General features: G+C 41.4%; 1 protein-coding gene across 1 annotated transcript in view; it reads right to left on the bottom strand.

The window, feature by feature from the left end:
• The window catches only part of NIN (ninein), a 111,530-nt gene that overhangs the window by 79,080 nt on the left and 7,184 nt on the right, over window positions 1-25,266 (bottom strand). The window contains 2 exon segments of the mRNA XM_030929904.1: window positions 8,377-8,458; window positions 23,111-23,314. Coding sequence (XP_030785764.1) covers window positions 8,377-8,458; window positions 23,111-23,293 — 265 coding nt within the window. The 5' untranslated portion in view covers window positions 23,294-23,314.

Here is a 25,266-nt window from a genome sequence, read left to right on the forward strand (position 1 = left end):
TGATGCTTGACCAGAGGTCTTGCACTCATAATAAAAAGAAAGTTAAAATGCGGTGTCAGGGAAAATGACCACTCTGAGTAGATAAGCCAGCTGCAGACAGGGGAAATAACCAACAGCCGCCTCATTCCTCGCCCAATTCCTTTCCCACTAGCAGTGTGGAGGGGAGAAACACAGCCTCCCCTACTCCAGGTTTCAAGCAACACAGAGTACACTTTTCAAAGCTCTCCCCTAAAACTGACCACTGCATCAGATCACCACGTCTGCATCAGATGTGATACAGGTCACTGCTTAAAATGCTCAGCTCTCCTGAAACCACTGCATGAATGGCCAAAGCCAAAGCAATGAGGAGCTAAGGGAAGCTAAAATCATTATGCAAAACCTGAACACTAGATATCCAATTGAACGCTTTCTTTGCAAAAAAACACAAGCTCAGGACCTGGAATGAAGTGGCAGCCATAGCTGCTTCCGGGAAATTGAAGGAGATTTTTCAAACATGCTCCCCAGTGTTAGGTAGATTCGTTTAACGCATAAGCATATTTACCAAACACCTGCCATAGGCAAAACATTATGTTGTCCCTGTTGAGGAATAAGATGGATATTTTATCATTTTTTTGGAATAAAAAAATTCCCTGTTCCCCAAATGACCTGAGGCCATTTCCAAGGTTGAAGAAGAAAACCCTGTCCTTAGGGTGCTGGTATTCTCATTTTGGAATTGCTCGCGTAGGACTTTGCTTTCTATGTCCCTTCCTGACCCATTTAGTGAGCCTGGGAAATCATTCCCAGAGACACCACCCCCATCCAAAGAACCTCAGCACAGGAGGCCCATGTTCATGTTACATTGCTGCTGAGCTCACAGGAGTGCTGAAATCGTTTGAAAAGGAAAGGTAAAAAATGAAGCATGCGCAAACCTTCAGGACAGCATCCCCAAGAAGCTTTCTTGGGAAAAGGCAGTCATGCAGCAAATGAGCCTCACCCAGCCCCATTCTGCATCCCGCCTCCTTGCCTTTGCTGAATGCACCATCACACAGGGATTACACAGTGAAAACGCAAACCCACGCCTGATTCTAAATAAGAGAAGGGAAGAGAATCCAAGGCAAGACTAAGACCAAGAAAAATAAAGACAGAGACCAGTGGAGACTGACTGACAGAGACAGATATGGAGAGAGGATGAGACAGAGACTGAGACCAAGAGAGGGAAAGAAGTGGGTAGGGAAACAGGAGATAATAGGGACCTAGAGGCCTATGGAGGGGTAGGGAAGGGGAGCAAGAGATATAGATGTGGGAGGACCACCAGGAAGGGAAAGGGTGGAGTAGGAGACTGAGGAGGAGGAGGGGAGAGGTGAGCTAGCGTGGACGAAACAAGGGAGTGGGGAGGGGAATGTCTCAAGGATGGGAAGGGAGAAGAGGAGGCCAAGAAAGGTTAAACATTAAAAAGCCATCAGCAAAAGCTTTCTGACATGATCTGCCATTCCTTTTGCTTCCCAGTGCACTCCCTGACTCTAGGGCCATCACCAGTAAGCAGCCTCACCACACTTCTGTGTGCACTAAGCCCTTTCCAAGGCAGCTGCTTGGAAGGGCATTAGCACCTCCCTCCCCAACTACTCTCTCCTGGAAACTCCACATAAGGTGTATATATGTATATGTGTGTGTGTGTATATATCTATCTATGTGTGTGTATGTATGTATGTGTGTGTGTCTAGATATATATCTATATAGACACAACTCCCAAGTAAACTGTTTCATTATCAAAATTCTCACCAGTCCTATTTAATTTTAAAGGACATGAGCATTTCTTGCACATATACATATTTTTAAGTTGCCTTTTACTCTTAGTAAATTTACCACATAAATAAGTATTCTTTCATAGCACAGTTTAATAGCTACTTAATCACTGATTACATAGATAGAGCATGATTTGCCTATGAATACACTGTCCAATTTCTTCACTTGCTTTATACAGGCTGAGTATCCACTATCTGAAAGGCTTGAGATCAGAAAGAAGTGTTTCAGATTTCAGACTTTTTCAGATTTTAGAAAATATAAAGTGTATCAGTCGAACATCCCAAATCTCAAACTCTGAAATCTGAAATGCTCCAATGAGCATTTCTTTTGAGTATCACGTTGGTACTTAAAAAGTTTTGGATTTTGGAGCATTTCATATTTTTGGATTAGGGATGCCCGACATATATATTTTTTCACTATTTTAAATGACTAACCTTATACACACATTTTTATGTACATCTATAATTATATACATAGCATAAAATCTGAGAGTAGCATGGATTAGCCAAAAGCATTATTACCGTTCTTGCTGCCTATTATCTTATGTAATCCTAGAAACGTTCTATCATTTTACAAAACATCAGTAGGCGCGGGTGTTTCCAATTTCAGGATTATAAACACAATCCTAATATCCTCTTTTGTTGTTGTTGGCACTGGTGGTGGTAATGGTTTGCTTTTTTTTTTTTTTGAAATAGAGTTTCGTTCTTGTTGCCTAAGCTGGAGTGCAGTGGTGCAATCTCAGCTCACTGCAACCTCCGCCTCCTGGGTTCAAGAGATTCTCCTGCCTTAGCCTCCTCAGTAGCTGGGATTACAAGAGTGCACCACCACTCCTAGCTAATTTTTATATTCTTTAGTAGAGACGGGGTTTCACCATGTTGGTCACGCTGGTCTTGAACTTCTGACCTCGTGATCTGCCCGCCTTGACCTCCCAAAGTGCTGGGATTATAGGCGTCAGCCACTGCACCCAGTCTTTTTTTTTTTTTTTTTTTTTTGAGACAGTCTCGCTCTGTCACCCAGGCTGGAGTGCAGTGGCGCCATCTCAGCTCACTGCAACCTCTGCCTTCCAGGTTCAAGTGATTCTCCTGCCTCAGCCTCCCAAGTAGCTGGGATTCCATGCCCCTGCCACCATGTCCAGCTAATTTTTGTATTTTTAGTAGAGACGGGGTTTCACCATGTTGGTCAGGCTGATTTCGAACTCCTGACCACAGGTGATCCACCTATCTCAGCCTCTCAAAGTGCTGGGATTATAGGTGTGAGCCACCGTGCCCAGCTTGTTTTGCTTTTAACTCTTGGAGAAAACTTCTGGTCCTCACTGTTAGCATTTCATTGACGCCAACAGAATAGGGACTAAGTTCTTACTTATCTTATTTAACCAAGAGAGGACAACAGAACGAGCCTTTGGGCCATCTGTGTGTAATACCTCCTAAAATCAAGGACTTCAGCCCGACTTCAGTGCCTACCCCAAGGCCTCTGAACATAGTTATAAACACAACTCTTCAATCACCGAAATCAATAGCTAGCCCAGTGATAGGCCATAAGACCTGATTCAAGGCACAATTGCTGAGTAAGTGAAAAAATGTCTGTTAACTGTATGTATCACTTCTTCAAAATATAAGGAAAATAATTACAATTGTGGCAGTCCTTGAAATTAGGAAGGTCTGTTACAATAAAACAATCATCTGCACCAAAACAATGCCTGGTCCTATTTTTTAATGAGTTGGCTTTTTCAAACCTGAGTTTTTCCCACAAATAAACAAAGAGACATTTCCAATGAATCACATCAAGGAAGAAAGGGCTTCCTGCATTATGCTAACATCTACTAAAGAACAGAAATCTAATGCAAGATGCATCAAACGAGGACAAAATCTCTGGAGACAGGATCCAGCTGGCATGTTGATGCCACGGAGCTTGGAGCTTCTGCCAGCATTTCCATTACAAAAATCCTATAATCCAAAGCCACGGCAAATTGAATAAAAAGCTAATAATTAAGTTGTTGCCCCTCTCCTATTCCAGAAGAACAATTTAAAAATTAAATTGTACACATAGATATGAGAGAATTATGCCACTGGCAATGCTAATCAGTTTGGAATTTACAAAAGACTCCCTACATCCCAATCCATTTTTCTGCCTTTATTTGAATTTCAATATTTTTCACTGTGTTGTTATTATAAAATTGCTTTTTAGGGGAAAAACTCTAAGAGTCTTAGAATTATGAATATCTGAGTTAAAAAGATGCTGAAAATAATCCAGTCCATATCTCCTGATTCTAAAAATAAAGAAACTGTACCTCAGAGGAGTTACAAGTGGCAGAGCTCAAGACTATGGAAATAATAACTTCATTTCATCTCCTCTCAAATCCCATGACAGCTTTGTTTCTACAGAATTTATATACAACTGCCTTTTATTAGGAAGCTATAAAAACATGAGATATACTATGCATTTGTCCTTAGGAAGAAGAACTTTATAGTTTCAATGAATGTTAAGTAAAATCTTACACAAACACAAGGCTAGCATTTTTCACAGATATGGATAATGTCATTTAGATATAAGGAGGCGACACAATCAAATCTTGGAGCTGAAAGGGATTTTATGTATTTTTTCAGCACAACCACTTTCACATATGAGGTGACCAAAGACCACTAAGGTCATGATATATAAGATCACCCAATTAGAGGGACAGAACCAGCATTTCTTAACTCCTCACTCAAGGGTGGCTCTATTAAATCAAGCTGACTTTTCTATATTATAGTCTGGTACAATATCTGATATTTATAAAAAGCTTTGGTGTTATAAAATATCAATTCATGGCCCTCTTGGTTTCCAAGGCTGTGCACTATGGCCCCCCTATTATTTTCAGTCTCCTTCTATAGTGTAAAGGTAACCTTTTATCTCAAAGACTACCATCTCCATTGATTTCAAAAAGGCAAGACAAAAATAACACAGACCTGCCCGGGCGCAGTGACTCACACCTGTAATCCCAGCACTTTGGGAGGCCGAGGCGGGTGGATCACAAGGTCAGGAGTTCAAGACCAGCGTGGCCAAAATGGTGAAACCCCATCTCTACTAAAAATACAAAAAAATTAGCCGGGCGTGGTGGCGGGCACTTGTAATCCCAGCTACCTAGGAGGCTGAGGCACAGAATTGCTTGAACCTGGGAGGCAGAGGTTACAGTGAGCCAAGATCGCACCACTGCACTCCAGCCTGGGTGATAGAAAAACAAAAACACAGACCTGGTCCTTTCTAAGATGAGCTAAGCATGACCAGCCAAATAATGCAGAGGACACAGGCATCCCTGTCCCTAACTATCAGGTGAAACTTGCTTTTTGTGTATTCCTCCTTGCTGCCTCTGGCCACTTGTCAGACCCTTTTGGCCAGGTTGCACTGACTGAGGACTGGCTCACCCATCTGAAAGCTAAAATCCTCCACCTAAAGCCTCCTTGAATCATATCCCTTGGTGATACAGTGTAAGCACCCTCCTCGCCACTAGCTGTAAGACTTCAATTAAGCTACGTACCTCTTTGGGCCTCTATTTGCTCGTGGATGAAATGGCAGGGTTCTCTCCAGCCCTAAACATGCTATGATCTATGATTTAAGGGATAGTTACTTCCATAAAGGGAGAGGGAGAGGTAAATGAAGGTGGCCTCTTGATGTACTGCATTCGAATCCCGACCCTACTTCCTCTGTCTCTACCCAGCCAAACCAGTCTGCCTGTAGCAGGGTACAGTCACCTTTTTTTTTTTTTTTTTGAGATGGAGTCTCACTCTGTCACCCAGGATGAAGTGCAAAGGTGTGATTTTGGCTCACTGCAACCTCCGCCTCCTGGGTTCAAGCAATTCTCCTGCATCAGCCTTCTGCGTAGCTGGTACTACAGGTGCCTGCCACCACACCTGGCTAATTTTTTGTATTTTCAGTAGAGATGGGGTTTCATCATGTTGGCCAGGCTGGTCTTGAACTCCTGACCTCAAGTGATCTGCCCGCCTCGGCTTCCCAAAGTGCTGGGATTAGAGGCGTGAGCCACCATGCCTGGCTAAGAGTCACATTTTAGAGTGGATGGAAGAATGTCTGAGTAGAAAGAATTGCATGATCCCCACGAACAACTGGAGGGGCCAAGGAGAAACTGGCAAAAGACAGAAAAAGCAGAGATGCTCAGGAACAAAGTGGGGAATGTGGGAGGAAAAGCTGACTCATATCTCAAAGCGCAGGCTCCATCCTAGATTTTATCCTGCCAGGACAAATGTTAGGGAAGTCATAAAAGCTACAAGAAATGCTATCAGTAAGTACTTTTCTGCTGCATTACACTGACGTGGGGCAGTTTTGAGATGAAGACTTACTGCCTACCCAAAGGATGGAGCACACAGCAAAACTAGAAAAATCCCTTCCATGTGTCGTCCTGGAAGACTTGTGCAAATTATGATCTTTGCCTGCATAGCAGTGAGGCAGACACATAACTATGAAACCACCATCTGTAGCTAGATTTATAAATTTTACTTCCTGGCTGTGACCAAGCTCAACCAGCCATTGTCTAGCTCAAGGATGTCCAATCTTTTGGCTTCCCTGGGCCACACTGGAAGAATAATTGTCTTGGGCCACACATAAAATACACTAACACTAATGATAGCTGATGAGCTAGAAAAAAAAAATAGAGGTCCATGCATAAATGTATAATGTTTTAAGAAAGTTTACGAATTTGTGTTAGGCCGCATTCAAAACTGTCCTGGGCCACATGCAGCCCATGGGCCGTGGGTTGGACAAGCTTGGTCTAGCTCATCCTACTGCTTGGATCCCAGCAATGTACAACTCTGGGTGAAGACTCTTCACATCTGTAGTCACTATAAATCTGTATATTTATTATGATAAGTTTCTGGCAGGTGACAGTGACAGTACGGGTTTTGAAGAAATGGCAGCAGGAGGATCATGTGGATTAGCAGCAGGACCGTTGGTTCCAAATCCACATAAAAGCACGTTATCAGCACACAGAACCCTCAATTTATGCTTATATGACCTATGCTCATGTTAGCTAATATCTACCCTGGTGGTGATGTCACCATAGCTCTATTCAGGCCCCCCAGATGTCTCAGGCCCCCAGATGTCGTACCATTGTTATCAACATGACAGACAACCTTAAAAAAGTGAAAACACTAATAAAATGAGACCACATGAAAAAACAAAAGTCCATGTTCTAGCAGTGGTCACCTGTGGAAACGCCAATGTTTGTCTGGAAAATTTCAAGAATGCAATAACCTCCCTCAGGCTCACTGGGGGCTTCTAAAGAGCTCTATCAAGGGTCAGAGTTAAGAATAACATTGCTAGGGGTGTCACCATTACCGAAAAAGGGGGAGACTCAATTCAGAATCTAAAACATTGCTAAAGGTAGAGTCCATCCACACAACACAAATCTAGAGCACTTTAGAGGGCAGGATGAAGAACTAGATCATCCAGCAAGGGTGAGAAATGAGTTTCCATCTGTGCCTCACCTAAATAGTTCACACTGAATGACTCCTTGTAGTGACAAAATGTTAATGATTTATCCTCAGTTTCAAAACTGGACATATTTTTGATGTTCTCTTTTTTAAAGTAGGGTTTATTGAGGCATAATTTACACAGAGTAAATTTAATCCTTTTATTGCACAAGTCTCTGGGTTGGAAAAACTCACACAATCCTGTAACTACTAGCACCATCAAGATATAAAAGTTTCATTGTCCCCCAGATTCCTTCATGCCCCTTTGTAGTCAACTCCTATCCCTGCCCTGGCAACCACGAATTTGATAAAACCAGACTGTACTGTAATACAAATGTCCACAGTGTTTAGACTCCCCTTTATACATCTACCATATTTCATTGATTTGAAGACACCCCACACACACACACCAGAAACTCTGAAATGAAAATTTGCAATTAATGTCATTTTTCATTACAATTGGCAACAATTTTTGTTTTTAGAGATACAGGAAATAACAATGTGTCTTACAACCTATGGTGCTTAGAAGAAAATCAGTGAAATACAATATTAAGTCCTTTATTTTGAAACGTTCATTGAATAGTTACTACATGCTAAGCATTCTTCTAGGCACTGGAAATACAAAAATGAACAGCATGGTCCTCAAGGAATTATCACTTGAGAGGAGGAGACAGATAAATTATAATGTAATATGATAATGTCTATAGCAGAGCATTATCCACTCACTACGACTAGGTAAAATTGTCTCTACACTGGCCACTCTTCTACCTTCGGGAAAAAATTTCCCCAAATCATATCCTTCCACGTAAAAGGAAATAAGGATGAAAGCAGTTACCATTCAGCTTCACTCTACTCATTCCAAGAATGAGTTATTGCCATACCATCTGACATATTGCCTAGAAACAATCCAATTATTTTCTCCATAATACTATGCTGCTGTAGTAGAGAAGTCTCATTTTAGTGTTCAACAGCTGCAAAGCTTTTGATAATATTGAAGAGAAGTCACTGAAAATAACTGCTCAATCTGTGAAAGGCAGATGTCCCCAATCCTTCATAGACATGCTTCAAGGTCCCCAGATTCTTCCCTGGATAACTTTTAAAGGGGAATGCAGAGAAGAAGAGTGAGTGCCCTTACCTGGTTCTTGAAAGTGTTCTTCATTTGATAGAGTTCTGGACAAGATGAGTATTAATGCTTCTTTAAATTGGTCAAAATGTACCTAAAAAAATAAAAATAGATTTAAAGTAATTTCCACAGCTCTAAGAATGCAAACCTATCTACAAGGTACCAGAACTGTTTTCTTCCCAACCTGACAGCCTTGAAGTGAGTCAGAACCCAATTTGTTGCCTAAATAAAAATAGATTTAAAGTAATTTCCACAACTCTAAGAATGCAAACCTATCTACAAGGTACCAGAACTGTTTTCTTCCCAACCTGACAGCCTTGAAGTGAGTCAGAACCCGATTTGTTGCCTTTTTCATTTCTCTAAAGACAGAAGGGAAAATAGGCTGATCATTTTGACACCTAGTGCCATAAACACTCATATCAATATGTATTCACCCCCAAGGAAAAAACTATATAGCAAAATCGTCTTTATAAACTCAGAAAAAGATATATTTTAAACTCTTAGCTCCTTTTATTTTTCTGAACAAGACCAGAAGAGAAAGATGTTAGGCTAGACATTAGAAAAGCCTTCCCAAGCAAATGATCCAATGTAATGGTGTCCCAAAGATGCTGCCATATCTTGAGATATTCTAGAAGGGAGTAAGTTGTCTTTTGAAGATGACTTGAATACAGTCTTCCTTGGGGGAAGGTATGTAATATTTATTTCCCAAGACCCCTATGACTCCATAAATAAGCAAAAATCAATAGCAGATGCACAAAGGATAAAAGAATCTTAAGAAGTATTTTCCTGAATTCTTAAAAAATAGAGTTATCTTGACTGAAGTTGGAAAGAACCTGAGTTTTATTTAAGTAAATAGTCAGAACTAGGATATGACTTTGTTGAAAAGGTAAAAGCATTTTCTTTGTGGCCGAGGATATTCTATAACTTAAATGTATGTAATCTCACCTTGGGTCTTCTCATCACAATTCTAGTTTGATAACGTGGCACCTATTGACACAGAACCCCCATGTAAATGCAAAATTGGTAAATTTGTAATTTGTACTGTTACGGGATGGGTCTCTTTGGATGTCATGACAAAACACTGCCCAGAGGTTTAATATAGGTGACAGATAAACTTCCAAATCAAATTTACAAAAGCAGCAAATTTCATTAGTTATTGAAACAGCGGACAAAAAATCATATCATGTCTTATCTGTGCAAATCAAAACGAGAGGAATCCATTGAGATTTATATGTCATAAAATTGTATCTGCTTGCAATTTACCACATTCTCCCAAAATATATGTGATTTCTCTACTGTGTTAGTTTTGATTGATTGGAATTACTGAAATCATTGGATTATATTGCACATATTTAAGGTGTACAACTTGATGGCATGATATATATATACAATGTGAAATAATTACTACATTCAAGCTAATTAAAATATACATCACCTCACATAGTTACCTTTATACAGACTTAAAAAATCTACATAACCTAAGGAGCCAGAGCAGAAGCCTGTCAAGGAAAACCAGGCACCTGCTAAAGATCCAGGGAGGTACAATCCTTGAAAGGGTGAAAGACTGTGGAAAGGTAGGCTACATTAATTAGGTTTCACAGTCAAGCAGCCTGGGGGATGGAGGGGAGGTCAGGTCCTGCTACTGTCCCAGAGTCAAAAATAGGCACCAGTTAACATGGGCAAGGCCAGCTTCCCAATCAGCCAGTTCACAAACATCATGAACTCAAGAGCTCTGGCACTCAGGGCCACATGACAAGCATCTATGAATTTCCACAGAATCATTCATTCTTCTCAGAGCAGCCAGAAGCAGGGTTAGGAGGACACACAAAGACTCTACAGCGAGGTGGGTCCAGGCTCTAACCCTAGCTCTTCCTTCACTGCCTGATGTGAACTGGCGACATTACAAAGCCTCTCCAAGCTCTAGTTCGTTTGTCTGGAAAACTGAGGACAACTAACAACTGATATTTATTATTCATTCAATAAATATTTATTGAGCAGCTGCTCTATGCCAGGCACTGTACTTGGTCCTGGTGACACAGTAGTGAATGAGAGTGACAAGTCCCTGTGCCACAATGCTCACAGTCTCAGGAAATGTCACAGAGTGTCCAGGCAGCTGCTAAGAGCACTGCACGTATTTTATGGTATTTATAATACCGCCTCCCTGTGTTAGGAAGATAAAATGAGAATTGAGTAAAGTATCAAGAATGTCCTGGGACTGTAAGATACCCAGCAAGTGGTAGTTAATAGTACCAATAGGTATAGTAATAGGGGTGACTGACTGTTCCCATCATTTTTATAAAGAATCAGGGCCCTGGCCAGGCACAGTGGCTCACGCCTGTAATCCCAGCATTTTGGGAGGCCAAGACAGGTGGACCACTTGAGGCCAGGAGTTTGAGACCCGCCTGGCCAACATGGTGAAACCCTGTCTCCACTAAAAATACAAAAATTAGCTGGGCATGGTGGCGCACACCTGTAATCTCAGCTACTTGGGAAGCTGAGGCAGGAGAATCGCTTGAACTCAGGAGGCGTAGGTTGCTGTGAGCCGAGGTCGAGCCACTGCACTCCAGCCTGGGTGACAAGAGCAAAACTCTATCTCAAAAGAAAAAAAAAAAGAATCAGGGTCATATTTTCAAGCAAAGCTAATGGCCATGAGAGAGACCAAGATAGCCAAGGGTGAGAAGTGGGGGCAGCAGCAAGGAGGTCCAAGGGCCTGCCTTCTCCTCTGGGATCTGTGGAGTTGCGCAGCATCAGAGAAACTGATCCAGTTTGCTATATTTAGGGACCTGTAACTCTAGGTTTCTTCTCTCTTTCAAGGATATTAATGGAGCGGACTGAATGAAATGTAAGTCTCTTCTTGCTAGAGTTACAAGTTGAACATAAAGAAGGCTCTCTTTCAAAAGGAAGGTGTTTGGAGGATTTCACATCCTTTACATTTGACTCTGTGGGTCTCCCCGGGTCTTCTAAAGGTGTAAGTTTTGATGGAGGCCATTGGAAATAACCTTCCTGAATTTGGTCCTGACATAGCTCAACTCATTGTTTGAAGGTCACTCAGTAGTCCATGTACCTCAATTTTACTTTCCCTGACAAATGACAAAGACATCTATAATCTGGAATTGATTCTAACACACTTCCAGCTTTACATGAGGCCTAAGTACACCTTAAATATGGTATGACAAATACACAAGCTTTTGAGACAGTAAAGCTTCATTTATGTGGAGTTTATTTCACAGCCTCACCTATCTAGAGTACAGCAGACAACCAGGAAAGAAACACAGAGGGTCAAAAGCTGAGGGAGGTGCCATTAAGCCCAGGCACTCTTCCCATAGAAAATGCCACAGGACCAGTTCAGTATTTCTACATTCCTACTCTACCTGATTATTATAAACTTCATAATCCTGCTTCCCAACTCACTAGACTGGAAGCAGCAAATAAAAGACAGGGGCACTCCAAGCTAAAAGTACAAGGAGTAATTATTAACATATTAGCCAGGTATGGTGGCATGTACCTGTCTGTCATCCCAGCTACTTGGGAGGCTGAAATCGGAGAACTGCTTGAGGCCAGGAGTTTGAGACCAGCCTGATAACATAGCAAGACTCCATCTCAAAACATAAAAAATAAAAAGAAGCAATTATTGACATATTGAGATTGAAGAAAGACATTAACCATCCTCCTTCAAACAAAAATAAAGTATAATACTTCTTACACTTTACAAACATATTTTTAAAACTCTATTAAAAACTACATAAACTATAAAAAAAGACAACATGTGCATTCAAAAACTTAATAGGCTGGGGTTGTTTGGTGTTGGGGCATGTATCCATGCTTAGTGTTGAGGCAAGGATTCATTAAGTGAATCCTGAAGCTATTACTTTTTTTTTTTTTTCGGATGGAGTCTTGCTCTTGTTACTCAGGCTGGAGTGCAGTGGTGCAATCTTGGCTCACTGCAACCTCTGCCTCCCAGGGTTCAAACAATTCTCCTGCCTCAGCCTCTGGAGTAGCTGGGATTACAGGTGCCCGCCACCACGCCCGGCTAATTTTTGTATTTTTAGTAGAGACAGGGTTTCACCATGTTGTCTAGGCTGGTCTCGAACTCCTGACCTCAGGTGACCTACCCGCCGCGGCCTCCCACAGTGTTGGGATTATAGGCGTAAGCCAATGCGCCCGGCCTTGAGGGTATTACTCTTATAACACAGAAGAAAAACTCATGGGTCAGGAGATTTGAAATGATCACGAACAATCTAATTGTGTTTAATCTACTCTTGTATATGATAAAACTAAAACCTTGAATCCCCAGTGGTCAACCTTTTTTTGTTTTTGGTCTACCATTAAATGGGGTAAAAGCTCGAGCTATTAAACAATTTTATGAGCTTTTGCGGTGGTTCACACCTGTAATCCCAGCACTTTGGGAGGCTGAAGTGGGCAGGTTGCCTGAGCTCAGGAGTTTGAGACCAGCCTTAGCAACACAGTGAAATTCCATCTCTACTAAAAAAAAATTAAAAAAAAAAAAATAGCTGGGCGTGGTGGCAGGTGCCTGTAGTCCCAGCTACTCGGGAGGCTGAGGCAGGAGAATTGCTTAACCCCAGGAGGTGGAGATTGCAGTGAGCTGAGATCGCACCACTGCACTCCAGCTTGGGTGAAAGAGCGAGACTCTGTCTCTGAAAAAAAAAAAAAGTTTTTTTTTTTTATGAATGTGGGTCATGGATAATGCTAGATGAATGACGGTATTATCGTAGGTTCAGTCTTTCCTAGACATTTTGTCATTTGAATCTCACAATATCCATGTGACACAGTCAAGGCAGAGACCCTACCTCAAAATTGAAAGGTGAGAGGTAGAGAAGGCATGCACCAGGCCTCTGACTGGACTCATCAGAGCCCAGCAAGCCTGCCTGGCTCAGGCCCACTTCCCTCTTGGTCTGACCCCTCAGGGAAATCCCTTGCTGCTGGAAGTCAAATCCTCAACTTCACACGAAGCCACCAGGTGTAAAGCACACACCAGGTATAAGGCAGGATCAGGAGATACATGATCAAGAAGACATACAACCTCTGCCCTCAAGGAGTTTATCAGTTACCCCACAGATTCCAGAAAGTGGAAGGACAGAATGGGGAAAAAGAGAGGAAGGTTTATTAGTAACTACAAGATAGAAGTTGGTATGTGCCTAAGAGAGACAAAAGCTGGTAGGGGCCTCTGATAAACAAGCATGTCCTACTTGGCCAATAGGGAGGAAAAGAGGGACAGTTTTGCAACGCTTGAATTCTCTAAAATCTTCACAGACAGAGATTAAAGGTTTCCAAAATTTACTTATGATGTAGTAAATCGGCCTAATTTTAGATGAAAAGGGGCTCTATAAAAGATTAAACAGGATTATTAACTCAGAGGCTCTTCATAACCCAATAACGTCTACTTGGTCGAATTCCTCTTTTCCCAACTAAAAGTCCGAAAATTCACACACCACACAGCAGCTGGTCCAAACCATTAGAGCAGCTTAAGTCTTGCATTGATCTTTATTTTCCTTCTTGCAAGTGTAGACTTGGATTTAAATAGCAGTAAATGCCTCATCTTTCAAAGAGATAGTTCTCCTGTGGAGGAGGCTACTGCGATTTTCCATCAATGCTCATGAACACTGATGTGGTGGAAAAGCCCCTTAGGGCACAACCCAGAACCGAAATGTGGATGAACACCCCCCACCAGTGGGCTAACCATGTTCAGTAACTGCCAAGTTTTAAGTACCACTTTTCTCCTCCAAGGGAGCTTTACTACTGTATTTTGTTAAAAATTAGAAATCTTCACACATATACAATACAATTAAGTCTCACAAGGTAACAAGTTTCCGAGTTGTGCATACACTGGTTGGTACCTCTTCATTTGAATAATAATTGCTGCCATTCATTTTGCAAGCATTCCTATACCTCCTATGCCTCAAAGGGCAGTTTGCAGCAATGGGGAAACTACACGACTGACGAAAACCACACATGACATTTAAACTAAATTAAGAGGAAGACCGGTCAAGTCTGATATTTTCTGTCACGTGTCACCACCTCTTAGGAGAAATTTACCTCATCACTTTTCCTCTCCACATTTCATAGGAATGCTTTTTTAGAAACGCAGTTTGCTTTTTTTAAAAAAAGAACTTAAGCATCACACAAGAAACACATTCAAACCACACAAACACACAAACCCTGTAACAGGAAGTGGAACAAGGAAACTAATGTTGCATAAACCCATCTCGTGCAATCATGGAGATCAAAGGCAGTTTCCTCACGTGTGCAGGCACTACTGGGAATAGACCCAAGGTGGGAGAACTCAAGCTAGCTCTAAACCAGGTGAGTTTATGAAACGAGAGAAAGGTCTATGTAACTAATACAAACTTAGTAGGTTTGTCTTTACTAATATAAAGAGAAATTAATGAAAGAAGATTCAAAAAATTGTGTTAATTGAAATGGCTACAGAAATATGGACTTATCAGAAGTCAATGCACAGGAAAGTGCTTACAGCATTATGCAAAGAGAAATGACATAGACTAAAAAAGAGGCAGTTTCATAATGAAAGATACACTTCTATTTTATTCTAAATCAAGTATTTAGGTTATTATAACTTGAATTGTTAACTTAATATTATTGTATTTAATATTCATTTATTAAATTGTAATATTGTAACTTAATATTCATTTACTGCAGACAATGTAGAGAGAGGCAAAGGCTATTTTAAAAGGTAGGTTTATAAAATCTAAAGCAACTATATGAAGCTGTACTCCAAGACTGATCCAAGGAATCCTATTTACAGATGGAAATGAATTCAAACTACCACCATGCAAGAGAACTTCTAGCAAATCTACTCTTCACTCTAACCATATTTCCCAGTAAATCATTACTAGGAAGTCACCATTTATCAAAGAGTCATTCTGGATGTGTAGAGGGTAGGAGAAAGGAGCATACAGCCAGATACAGCAAGTTAACTGTGTCCTTGGGTCTATGATAAGCCTTTGATACACACAAATCTCAGTCCACCTTCATCACATTCTTGTAAGGGAAATATTCTTCCCATTATACTGATGAAAAAACGGAGGCTCAGAGTATTTAAGATAACATGCTCATATGGTTAAAAAGTGGCAAGAGCCAAATAGCCAAGATAATCCTAAGCAAAAAGAACAAACCTGGAGGCATCATGCTACCCACTTCGGACTGTACTATGAAGTTTCAGTAACCAAAACAGCATGGTTCTGACAGAAAAACAGACACACAGACCAGTGGAACAGAATAGAAAATTCAGAAATAAGACTGCACACCTACAACCATCTGATTTTTGACAAACCTGACAAAAACAAGCAGTGGGGAAATGATTCCCTATTTAACAAATGGTGCTGGGAGAACTGGCTAGCTACATACAGATAATTGAAACTGGACCCCTTCCTTACACGTTATACAAAAATTAACTCAAGGTAGATTAAAGATTTAAATGTAAAACCCAAAACTATAAAAACCCTAGAAGAAAATCTAGGCAATACCATTCAGGACATAGGCATGGGCAAAGATTTCATGACAAAAACGCCAAAAGCAATTGCAACTAAGCAAAAATTGACAAATGAGATCTAATTAAACTAAAGAGCTTCTGCATAGCAAAATAATCTGTCATCAGAGTGAACAGACAACCTACAGAATGGGAGAAAATTTTTGCAATGTATCCATCTGACAAAAGTCTAATATCCAGAGTTTACAAAGAACTTAAACACATTTACAAGAAAAAAACAAACAACCCCATTAAAAAGTGGGCAAAGGACATGAACAGGCACTTCTCAAATGTAGACATTCACGCAGCCAACAAACATGAAAAAAAGCTCAACATCACTGATCATTAGAGAAATGCAATGAGATGCCACTAGTCAGAATGGCAATCAATAAATAGTCCAGAAACAACAGATGCTGGTGAGGTTGTAGAGAAAAAGGAACACTTTTATGTTGCTTGTGGGAGTGTAAATTAGTTCAACCATTGTGGAAGATAGTGTGGTGATTCCTCAAAGATCTAGAGGCAGGAATACCATTAGACCCAGGAATCCCATTACTAAGTATATACCCAAAGGAATGTAAGTCATTATATTATAAAGATATATGCATGCATATGTTCATTGCAGCACTATTCACAACAGTAAAGACATTGAATCAACCCAAATACCCATCAGTGATAGACTGGATAAAGAAAATGTGGTACATATATACCATGGAATACTATGCAGCCACAAAAAGGAACAAAATCAGCCTGGCATGGTGGCTGAGGCCTGTAATCCCAGCACTTTGGGAGGCCAAGGTGGGCGGATCATGAGGTCAGGAGTTCGAGACCAGCCTGGCCAACATGGAGAAAGCCCATCTCTACTAAAGACACAAAAAATTAGCTGGGCGTGGTGGCACACACCTGTAATCCCAGCTACTCAGGAGGATGAAGCAGAATCGCTTGAACCCAGGAGGTAGAGGCTGCAGTGAGCTGAGATCGCACTATTGCACTACAGCCTGGGGCGAAAGGGCAAGACTCCATGTCAAAAAAACAAAACAAAACAAAAACGAACAAAATCATGTCCTTTGCAAGACATGGATGGAGCTGGGAGCCATTATCCTCAGCAAACTAAAGCAGGAACAGAAAACTAAACACCGCATGTTCTCACTAATAAGTGGGAGGTGAACAACGAAAACACATGGACTAATTGGTAGGGGTTAGGGGCAGGCGGGGAACAGCACACACTGGACCTGTGAGGTGCGGGGAGGGAGAACATCAGGAAAAATTGTTAATGGATGCCAGGCTTAATATGTGGGCGATGGGTTGATCTGTGCAGCAAACCACCATGGCACACATTTACCTATGTAAAAAACCTGCACATCCTGCACATGTACCCCAGAGCTTAAAAGTTGAAGGGAAAGAAAATGTGACAAGAAGCAGAACCTGAATCCAGGACTGACTTCAAAGCCTGTGCTCTTAACTGTATACTATCTGCATGCGGTATTGGTAGTGTTTGGGGAGCAGGGTGAGGGAATGGAGATTCACTTTTGCAAATTTGGAGTTTGAGGAAACTGTGGAGATACGTATTCAAATACAGGGGCTGGGAAATCTAGGATCCTATCCTGGTACTGACACAAATGAGTCATCTGACCTTGGAAAAGCCAAGGTTTCTCTGTCAGACAGATGAACTCTGAGGTCTAAAATCTGAGGCAGACACTGAAGAACTTTAAGTCCCCTCTGTCCAGACAGGAAGCTACTCATAAAAGTATCCAGGAAATAATGATGAAATCTAATGAGCATCCCTAATCGTAGAAATAAGACATTCTGAAACCAGGTCGGTAGAAGAGAATGGTCATTTAGCACTTGTTCCTCCCTGCCGTTCTGAGTCCAGACCTTCCCAACAGTTCTCCCTTTTGATCCTTGTCACACTAAATATCTCTGACAGACACAGCGACCTACTGTACACAAACACACACTTAATTCTGCAATGAGTTTGATGAGAAAGCATTAATACAGAGTCAAAGCAAGTTGAGCAGTCTCCTAATCAGGTCTTCTTGTCTATAAATGGAAAACCACAGACCCTTAGGAGTTCAAAGTTAGAGATTAGATCCAAGTCTACATATGCAAAAAACCTCCTCCTAGCTATCTTTTCTCTCCCACAGCATAGGCCATTTCCCTCCATGGGTTTAAGTCTCCCTAGCCTCCCTTCCACAAGTCAGAGACAACCAGTCTGACTTTTGTTTGAGTTATATAATGACAACCCCATCAGCAGGACCACTATTACAAACTAATGGCAGTTAATATTGAATGTAATTTTGCATACAGAGAACAAGTCCAAATAAGCACTACAAGGAAGTTCTTCTCCATTTTCGATTTACACTTCAAATGATTAAAATGTACATAAGAAAAAGAAATCTTAAAAAGCTTTCGAGTCGGAAACAAATCCACCACCTGAAATTAATCAAGAAATTTATCAGAGAACCTCAAACCCTTTCAGAAATGTAAGAGAACCGAGTTAAATTATATATATTTGTACAGCTATTAAATTTTAATACTAAAAATTTCAACACGTCTTTGATTACCAAAGTCGATATACCTATGGTACTCTAGAAACCAATGGTGATTTCTGCTGCCTGGAGGCTTATTCTCACTTTAAAGTGTGCCAGGGACAAGGCGTATTTCAGCATCCAAATTCATTTTAAGAATACAGCAATGAAACTCTTCAGAACTTCAGCAGGCTGTTTTGTCTCAAAGTTGGTATACTGTGTAAGGAAAGAATGCTTTTTTCGAAACGGAGTCTCGCTCTGTCGCCAGGCTGGAGAATAATGGCACCATCTCGGCTCACTGCAACCTTCACCTCCCAAGCAAGCGATTCTCCTGTCTCAGCCTTCCGAGTAGCTGGGATTACGGGCGCCCATTGCCATGCCGGCTAATTTTTTGTATTTTTAGTAGAGACGGGGCTTCACTGTGTTGCCCAGGCTGCTCTCAAACTCCTGAGCTCAGGCAATCCACCTGTCCCAGCCTTCCAAAGTGCTAGGATTACAGGCGTGAGTCACCGTGCCTGGCCAAGAATGCATTTTTAAAACTGGATATGGCCGGGTGCGGTGGCTCATGCCTGTAATCCCAGCACTTTGGGAGGCCGAGACGGGCGGATCACGAGGTCAGGAGATCGAGACCATCCTGGCTAACATGGTGAAACCCAGTCTCTACTAAAAATATTAGCCGGGTGTGGTGACAGGTGCCTGTAGTCCCAGCTATTTGGGAGGCTGAGGCAGGAGAACAACATGAACCCAGGAGGCGGAGCTGGCAGTGAGCCAAGATTGCACCACTGCACTCCTGGCCTGGGTGGCCTGGGTGACAGTGAGACTGTCTTTAAAACAAAAACAAAAACAAAAACAAAGAAAAACACTGGATATAACTAAATGTTTCAACAAAACCAAGGCAAATTAGCTTCATGTCCTGATTACTAATAAAGGAGATAGAGAGGTATGCAGAAACACTTCATTTAAGCATCTACAACTAATATGATTGCTTGGATAAAACTTGGTTCATGGTTCCCTCAGATTTTCGTAGTATTTGCTCCCCATGCTACTCATTTGTCATATATATTACCCGACTAGATTGTAAGTTTTTCAGTGTCTTGAGGAGCCCCTTGGGATGAGGCCTCACCTAGCTGACAGGTGCTTAACTGATGACAGAGATATGATGGAACTCTTTTCATAATCTAGTGGTAAACACATATTGGCAATATCCCTTTTCCTTCAAATCAGGGATCCACAAGCTTTAAGCATTTCAAACACTTGTACAGTAACCACCTTGCTTAGGTGAATATGGTTTCAAGCTATAAAGCAAGACAAATGAATCGAAACATAATTTGGAGGGAAATGACCTATCAGTAAAAAACATAGAAATGGCAAATTGATTTAAGAGCGAGACTTTCATTAACAACTGTTAAACATTAGGCCTTAAAAAAAACCAAGTTATTGAAGATGGGTTGTAAAATGTAAAAATAAATACACGATGTTTGTATTCCTGGTTGAGCGAGACAATGCTTTTCATCGTACTTCTTTTTCATGAAAAAAAGGAGTAATTTAGCCCAAGTCCAATAGATGGATGGATTTGTATTTGATTTAAAAATTATATTCATTAAGATAATTCAGCCTAAGTCCCATAGAGGAAACTTGGAAGTTGTATTTGATTTAAAAATTATATTCATTAAGATTTAAAAGACAAAATTAAAGCCAGAAGCATCCAGGAAGTTGATGGATACTAATGCAGCCAAAAGCCGACTTAATGGAAAACTGTAGTTTACAGTAAATGTAAATATAAATAACTTAGACCCTGATATGGTTTGGCTATGTCCCCACCCAAAGGTCATCTTGAATTATAGCTCCCTTAATTCCCATGTGTTGTGGGAGGGAGCTGGGGGGAGATCGTTGAACCGTGGGGGTGGTCTCCCCCATACTGTTCTTGGGGTAGTAAGTCTCACAAGAGCTGATGGTTTTATAAGGGGTTTCCCCTTTTGCTCGGCTCTCATTCTCTCTTGCCTGCCACCACATAAGGCATTTCTCTCCTCCTCTCATTCTCTCTCACCTTCCCCCATGATTGTGAGTCCTCCCCAGCCACATGGAACTTAAACCTCTTTTTCTTTATAAATTACCCAGTCTCGGGCATGTCTTTATCAGCAGTGTGAAAATGGGCTAATACAGACCCCATGCCATAAGACTACAGGAATGTCTCACAGGCAGGACATACACAATACATATTTGTTGAATTAATGAATAGATTAATATATTCAGATTTGTTATACTACCATTTCTTTCTTTCTTTTTTAATTAAACCAAGCTGCTAAACCTTATAAGTTTTTCTAAAGAAATATCTTCTAAAGAGAAGAAAGATGACTGGCAGTAAAAAACACTTATAATTTTACAACTATAATCCCTACTGTATGCATCATGAAAATGGTAATACTTGGATAACTCCAGTGAATCCTATGGCATTTTTTCTTATAATTTAAAATTATAGACCATATAGAGTATCTTAATAGCATATGGTCAAGTTTGTGTGATCATCTGAGGAGAATAATTTGGTTTCATTAAAAAATGCAAATTTAACAGTAGTGCATTAACTCATGGAAACCCCCTACTCTCAAGACCATCACCAGGGACCTCCCGCATGAAATCAATATGCATCCATCTATTTAACTTTTATCACTGGCTCACTAAGTAAATATCACACTATAGACCACTTAAGTTTTCATTATTCAGGCAAATAGCAAGCGTCAAAAGCAGGCTGGTAGTGTCAAGTTGTTAACAAATCAATTGATAACTATTCCCTGTTTGAGTCTACCAAATGAGGGTAAAGATGTGCAACATCTGGAGAGCAAACTGTTGACCTGCTGCCAAGGTGCAGTCTGTTTATGGCGTGGCATTCCATATTTATGCTGACTCTAAGAAAACCACTCAAGGAAACCTTAGTTGTATCATGCCTTTTCAGGCTTTAATGAGCATTAAAACAGATCAGCCCACTGATACTATCCTTTAGACATCAAAAGTACTGAGATCCCCAAGGACCATACCGGGAGATGCCAGTTTTTTTGAGATGCCAGTTTTTTTGCTCCCCACAGGGTCTAAGACTGAGGCAGAACTGGAAACCATGTGAATGCACGACATGAGGAGGAGCAAATGGTTCAATCTTCAAAGCTTCATTTTAAGATTATTAGAGGAAGATTTTTAGTTTTTTATGGGGACCACATGTATTTATAGACAGCTAACCCTCCCTCCCCCATGAGAGGCCAAGAATGGCTCCAGTTTTTGCAAAGAATTCACATTTTTTTCCAAGTGTGAGTCCCATTTAACATCACATTCATGTGCCAAGTGCCTCAGAATATAATCTTTTGCACATTAATTTCAGGATGATGGCTACTCCTGTCTTAGGCTACAGAAAGCCAATACATGGTACTATATCTGAAGTCACTTACCTCCCTTGTCAGCTAAAAGACAGCGAAAATGAAATGAAGAAAAGGAAGTTCAGTCATTAGAATAAAGTTAAGCCTCACGACTGCTTCCTCAATTTATATGTGATAAAAACCAGAATGAAGCAACACAGTGTAAAAAGTGTTGTCCATGCCGGGCGCAGTGACTCACGCCTGTAATTCCAGCACTTTGGGAGGCCGAGGCGGGGGGATCACAAGGTCAGGAGATCGAGACCACGGTGAAACCTCGTCTCTAGTAAAAATACAAAAAATTAGCCGGGCGCGGTGGCAGGCGCCTGTAGTCCCAGCTACTCAGGAGGCTGAGGCAGGAGAATGGCGTGAACCCAGGAGGCAGAGCTTGCAGTGAGCTGAGATCCGGCCACTGCACTCCAGCCTGGGCGACAGAGCGAGACTCCATCTCAAAAAACAAAAACAAAAACAAAAACAACAAAAAAAAGTGTTGTCCATCTTTCTCTCTAATCATTCCAAAATCCAACAGCAAGAGACCTGACTCAAAGCCATATAAACAAAGCTATTGATAATAAATAGCTATTAATTATAAACAAGGCAAAAAATAAAAGCTATTAGCTATAATTATGAGAATGGAAGGCAATCTCAGGTCATGGAAGATCAAATATCCACCATTGGCAAGAGGAAAAAAAAGACCCTCTCTCACTCCTTACTCATATCTGTGACTTGATCTATGGTAATAACATGACTATTTGTCGTCAAACACAGAGGCTAACATTGGCGTGCACACACACATCCCTGCTGGAAGCAAGTCGTGCTGGGTTTTAAATGAACCTACACTGCATTTATTTACCCCGCTGTCTTATTTCCTGAGTAGAAGGTTTAATTAATGCTTCACCCAGAAATAATCCAGAGAAGAAATAGCTTCATTGGGAGTAAAAGTCATAACAATAGCTTTCTTACTGCATTTTCTTTCTCTTCAATGGAAATCTCACCCTCCTCCTTTCTGTCCCAGTGATGAATGTGGAGTCAATAAAATAAACTACAAAGAACAAAAGTTGGAAAACATCCTTTCATTACCTCTTTTTCTTTATCTAAGATGTTCACTGTACACCATAACTCCAGAGCACAAATTAAAGCAGGCCCTTGTCACCCTAGCAAACTAGACTGTGATGCCACATCCATTACATTCTTCTTTTTATCATGTAACAGCCAGGATGCTAGAAACAAGTTGCAACATGTGTGGTCTGCCCCGCCCCCAGCACCCTGGTAGAAACCGCACCCCACTTCCCACAGCCATGTTCTTCCCCAGACCTTACCCTGCCCAAGAGGTTGTCCTGAAGTAACGTCTGCTGCAGCACTGGGGCCACCTCCTCCAAGCTCAACATGTGGCAAAGGTCGGTGAGTTCTTCCTGCCCCAGGGACCCTGTGCCCGTCGTGTCAAAACTGTCAAACAGCTCCTTGAGTCGGGCCTCATGCTGGTCCTGCTCCACCTCATCCATCCCATAGCCCACAGCGCTCACCTGTGCAGGACAGAGACAAGGACAGGTTGTGGCAGCCTCTCCAGTCCTACTGTGGTCACCCCCTGGCACATTTCCCTTCTCTGTACCCCACCAGTCCCTAGGGAATGCTCAGGAACACTCAGTTTCTGATGCACCCCACAGCAAGACCTCCGGTCTCTGCAGGACCAGCCCTAGCCAGTGACACTCCCGCATGCACTCACACCAGGGCCACATACACAAGGTTAGAACGCACTGGGAGCAACATTACCAGAATGATGGGGTCAGGTACAGTAGGAGACACCCTCCTCTCTTGCCTGGTTCTCAGGCGGACAGCCAGACTGCCAAACTCAAGGCTGAAGGCAGTTCTCTCCCAGCTCTTCTAGCCACTTTTTTAAGAAGGATTTTAAGAAGGTGAAACGCCACTTAGACCACAAGACTATTCAAGTGAACTAATTGTTAGCAACAGCAGACTGTATGGTCAGAACTTCCATGCTAGCTGGCAAGCTTTAGATAACCTGCCCCAATGTTGCAATTGATCAGCGTGGCCAAGCTGATTTGTTCTACTTCATTCAGCTTAGATGGTCCCCATCAAAGCTAGACTGGAGGGCTGCAACAAGAGGCACTAGATCAACACGACGTCTGCTACAAAACCACCTCCCTGTTTACATGAAACCAAATGCCTTTTACATGAGTTCCTCAAAAAGCAACTCAATTAACTTCACTGGTGCAATTACATGAGGTGTGACGGGAAGAATATTCCCTGAAGCTTGCTTTAGTCCCAGTGAGTTTTAGGTAATGCTTAGTTGCCTAGAAAAAAGGGAAGACACTATTTCAACCTTTCAGACAGTGAGGTTTAAAGGAGCCACAGACTGGTTTATATGAATCATACAGCATCTCAGGGAACCTCCACTCACTAGAGCATCTCACCTCTTTATGCCTGGTTAACCTGTCTTCCGTCTCTCTCACCTACCCATACTCTAGGCTTTCCACTTTGCCACCTTCCTTAGGATCAGTAAAAAATTGGAGACATCAAAAACTGAATCATTTTTGTTAAAAATATACATCATAAAATTCCAGGTAGCTCGTATTTTACAAATGAAATCTTTTTTTTTTTCTTTGTGTGACAATTCATTTTTAATGTGCTGGATTTTCCAATGAAAGCCTGAAACCTACAAATCTGAAGGTGCCTTCACCATGACGCAATGGATGCCAAACACAACATACACCCTTGGGATGGTGACCTCAGCCATCTGCAACAAAGCTCTCAGAACCAGTCCCTTGACTATAAAAAAGCAGCAGCTTTCACTAACCAAGCATCTTTAATCCAAGTCAACTTAGAGAAAACTAACTTAGAGGTGATCATCCGTACAGCAGATCATTACAACATGAAAAACGTAAGCTAAGATGTTGAACACAGCCAGAACTGAAAATAAAAGAGCTTTCTAAAACAAATCAGCGTTGCTCTAGGTTGTATTTGCTTTCTTTCCATAGACAGTTGTTCAAAACTTGACAAGCTAGAACAGAGCCATGATCTTGCCAGGGGTTTCAGCAGAACTGGGTGGACACAGAAGATAAACGTGAACAGCTCTGCCACACAGCTCAGGTTTTACTGGGGCCACTCATTAAAGTAAAGCAACATGGCACAATTTTGGTCCAGGTTCCTGGTCTTGGACAGGTCTCTTCTAATTATCAGTTTTTCTGTTACTAAGGTGCTGCAAGCTCTGGCTGTCTTCCCAGGATTGGTCTGCTGGGTTAACTAATCACTATGTAAATGTTTTCAAAATAAGTTGAGAGTGTTATATAAACATCAAAGCCTCAGAAAAGAAATACGAAGTTGTTATGCAAAGCCACAGGAGTTAAGAATTTAGACAAGGCCAATACTTGGCTAACAAGATTCACTTAGAGTCCACCAGTTAATTGTCAACTAAGATATGCTGAGAATCCCCAAGGTGCTCCAGGATTTTCAGTGTTGG

This window comes from Rhinopithecus roxellana, chromosome 5 (genome assembly GCF_007565055.1).
Source record: "Rhinopithecus roxellana isolate Shanxi Qingling chromosome 5, ASM756505v1, whole genome shotgun sequence".
In the NCBI taxonomy this organism is placed as follows: Eukaryota; Metazoa; Chordata; class Mammalia; order Primates; family Cercopithecidae; genus Rhinopithecus; species Rhinopithecus roxellana.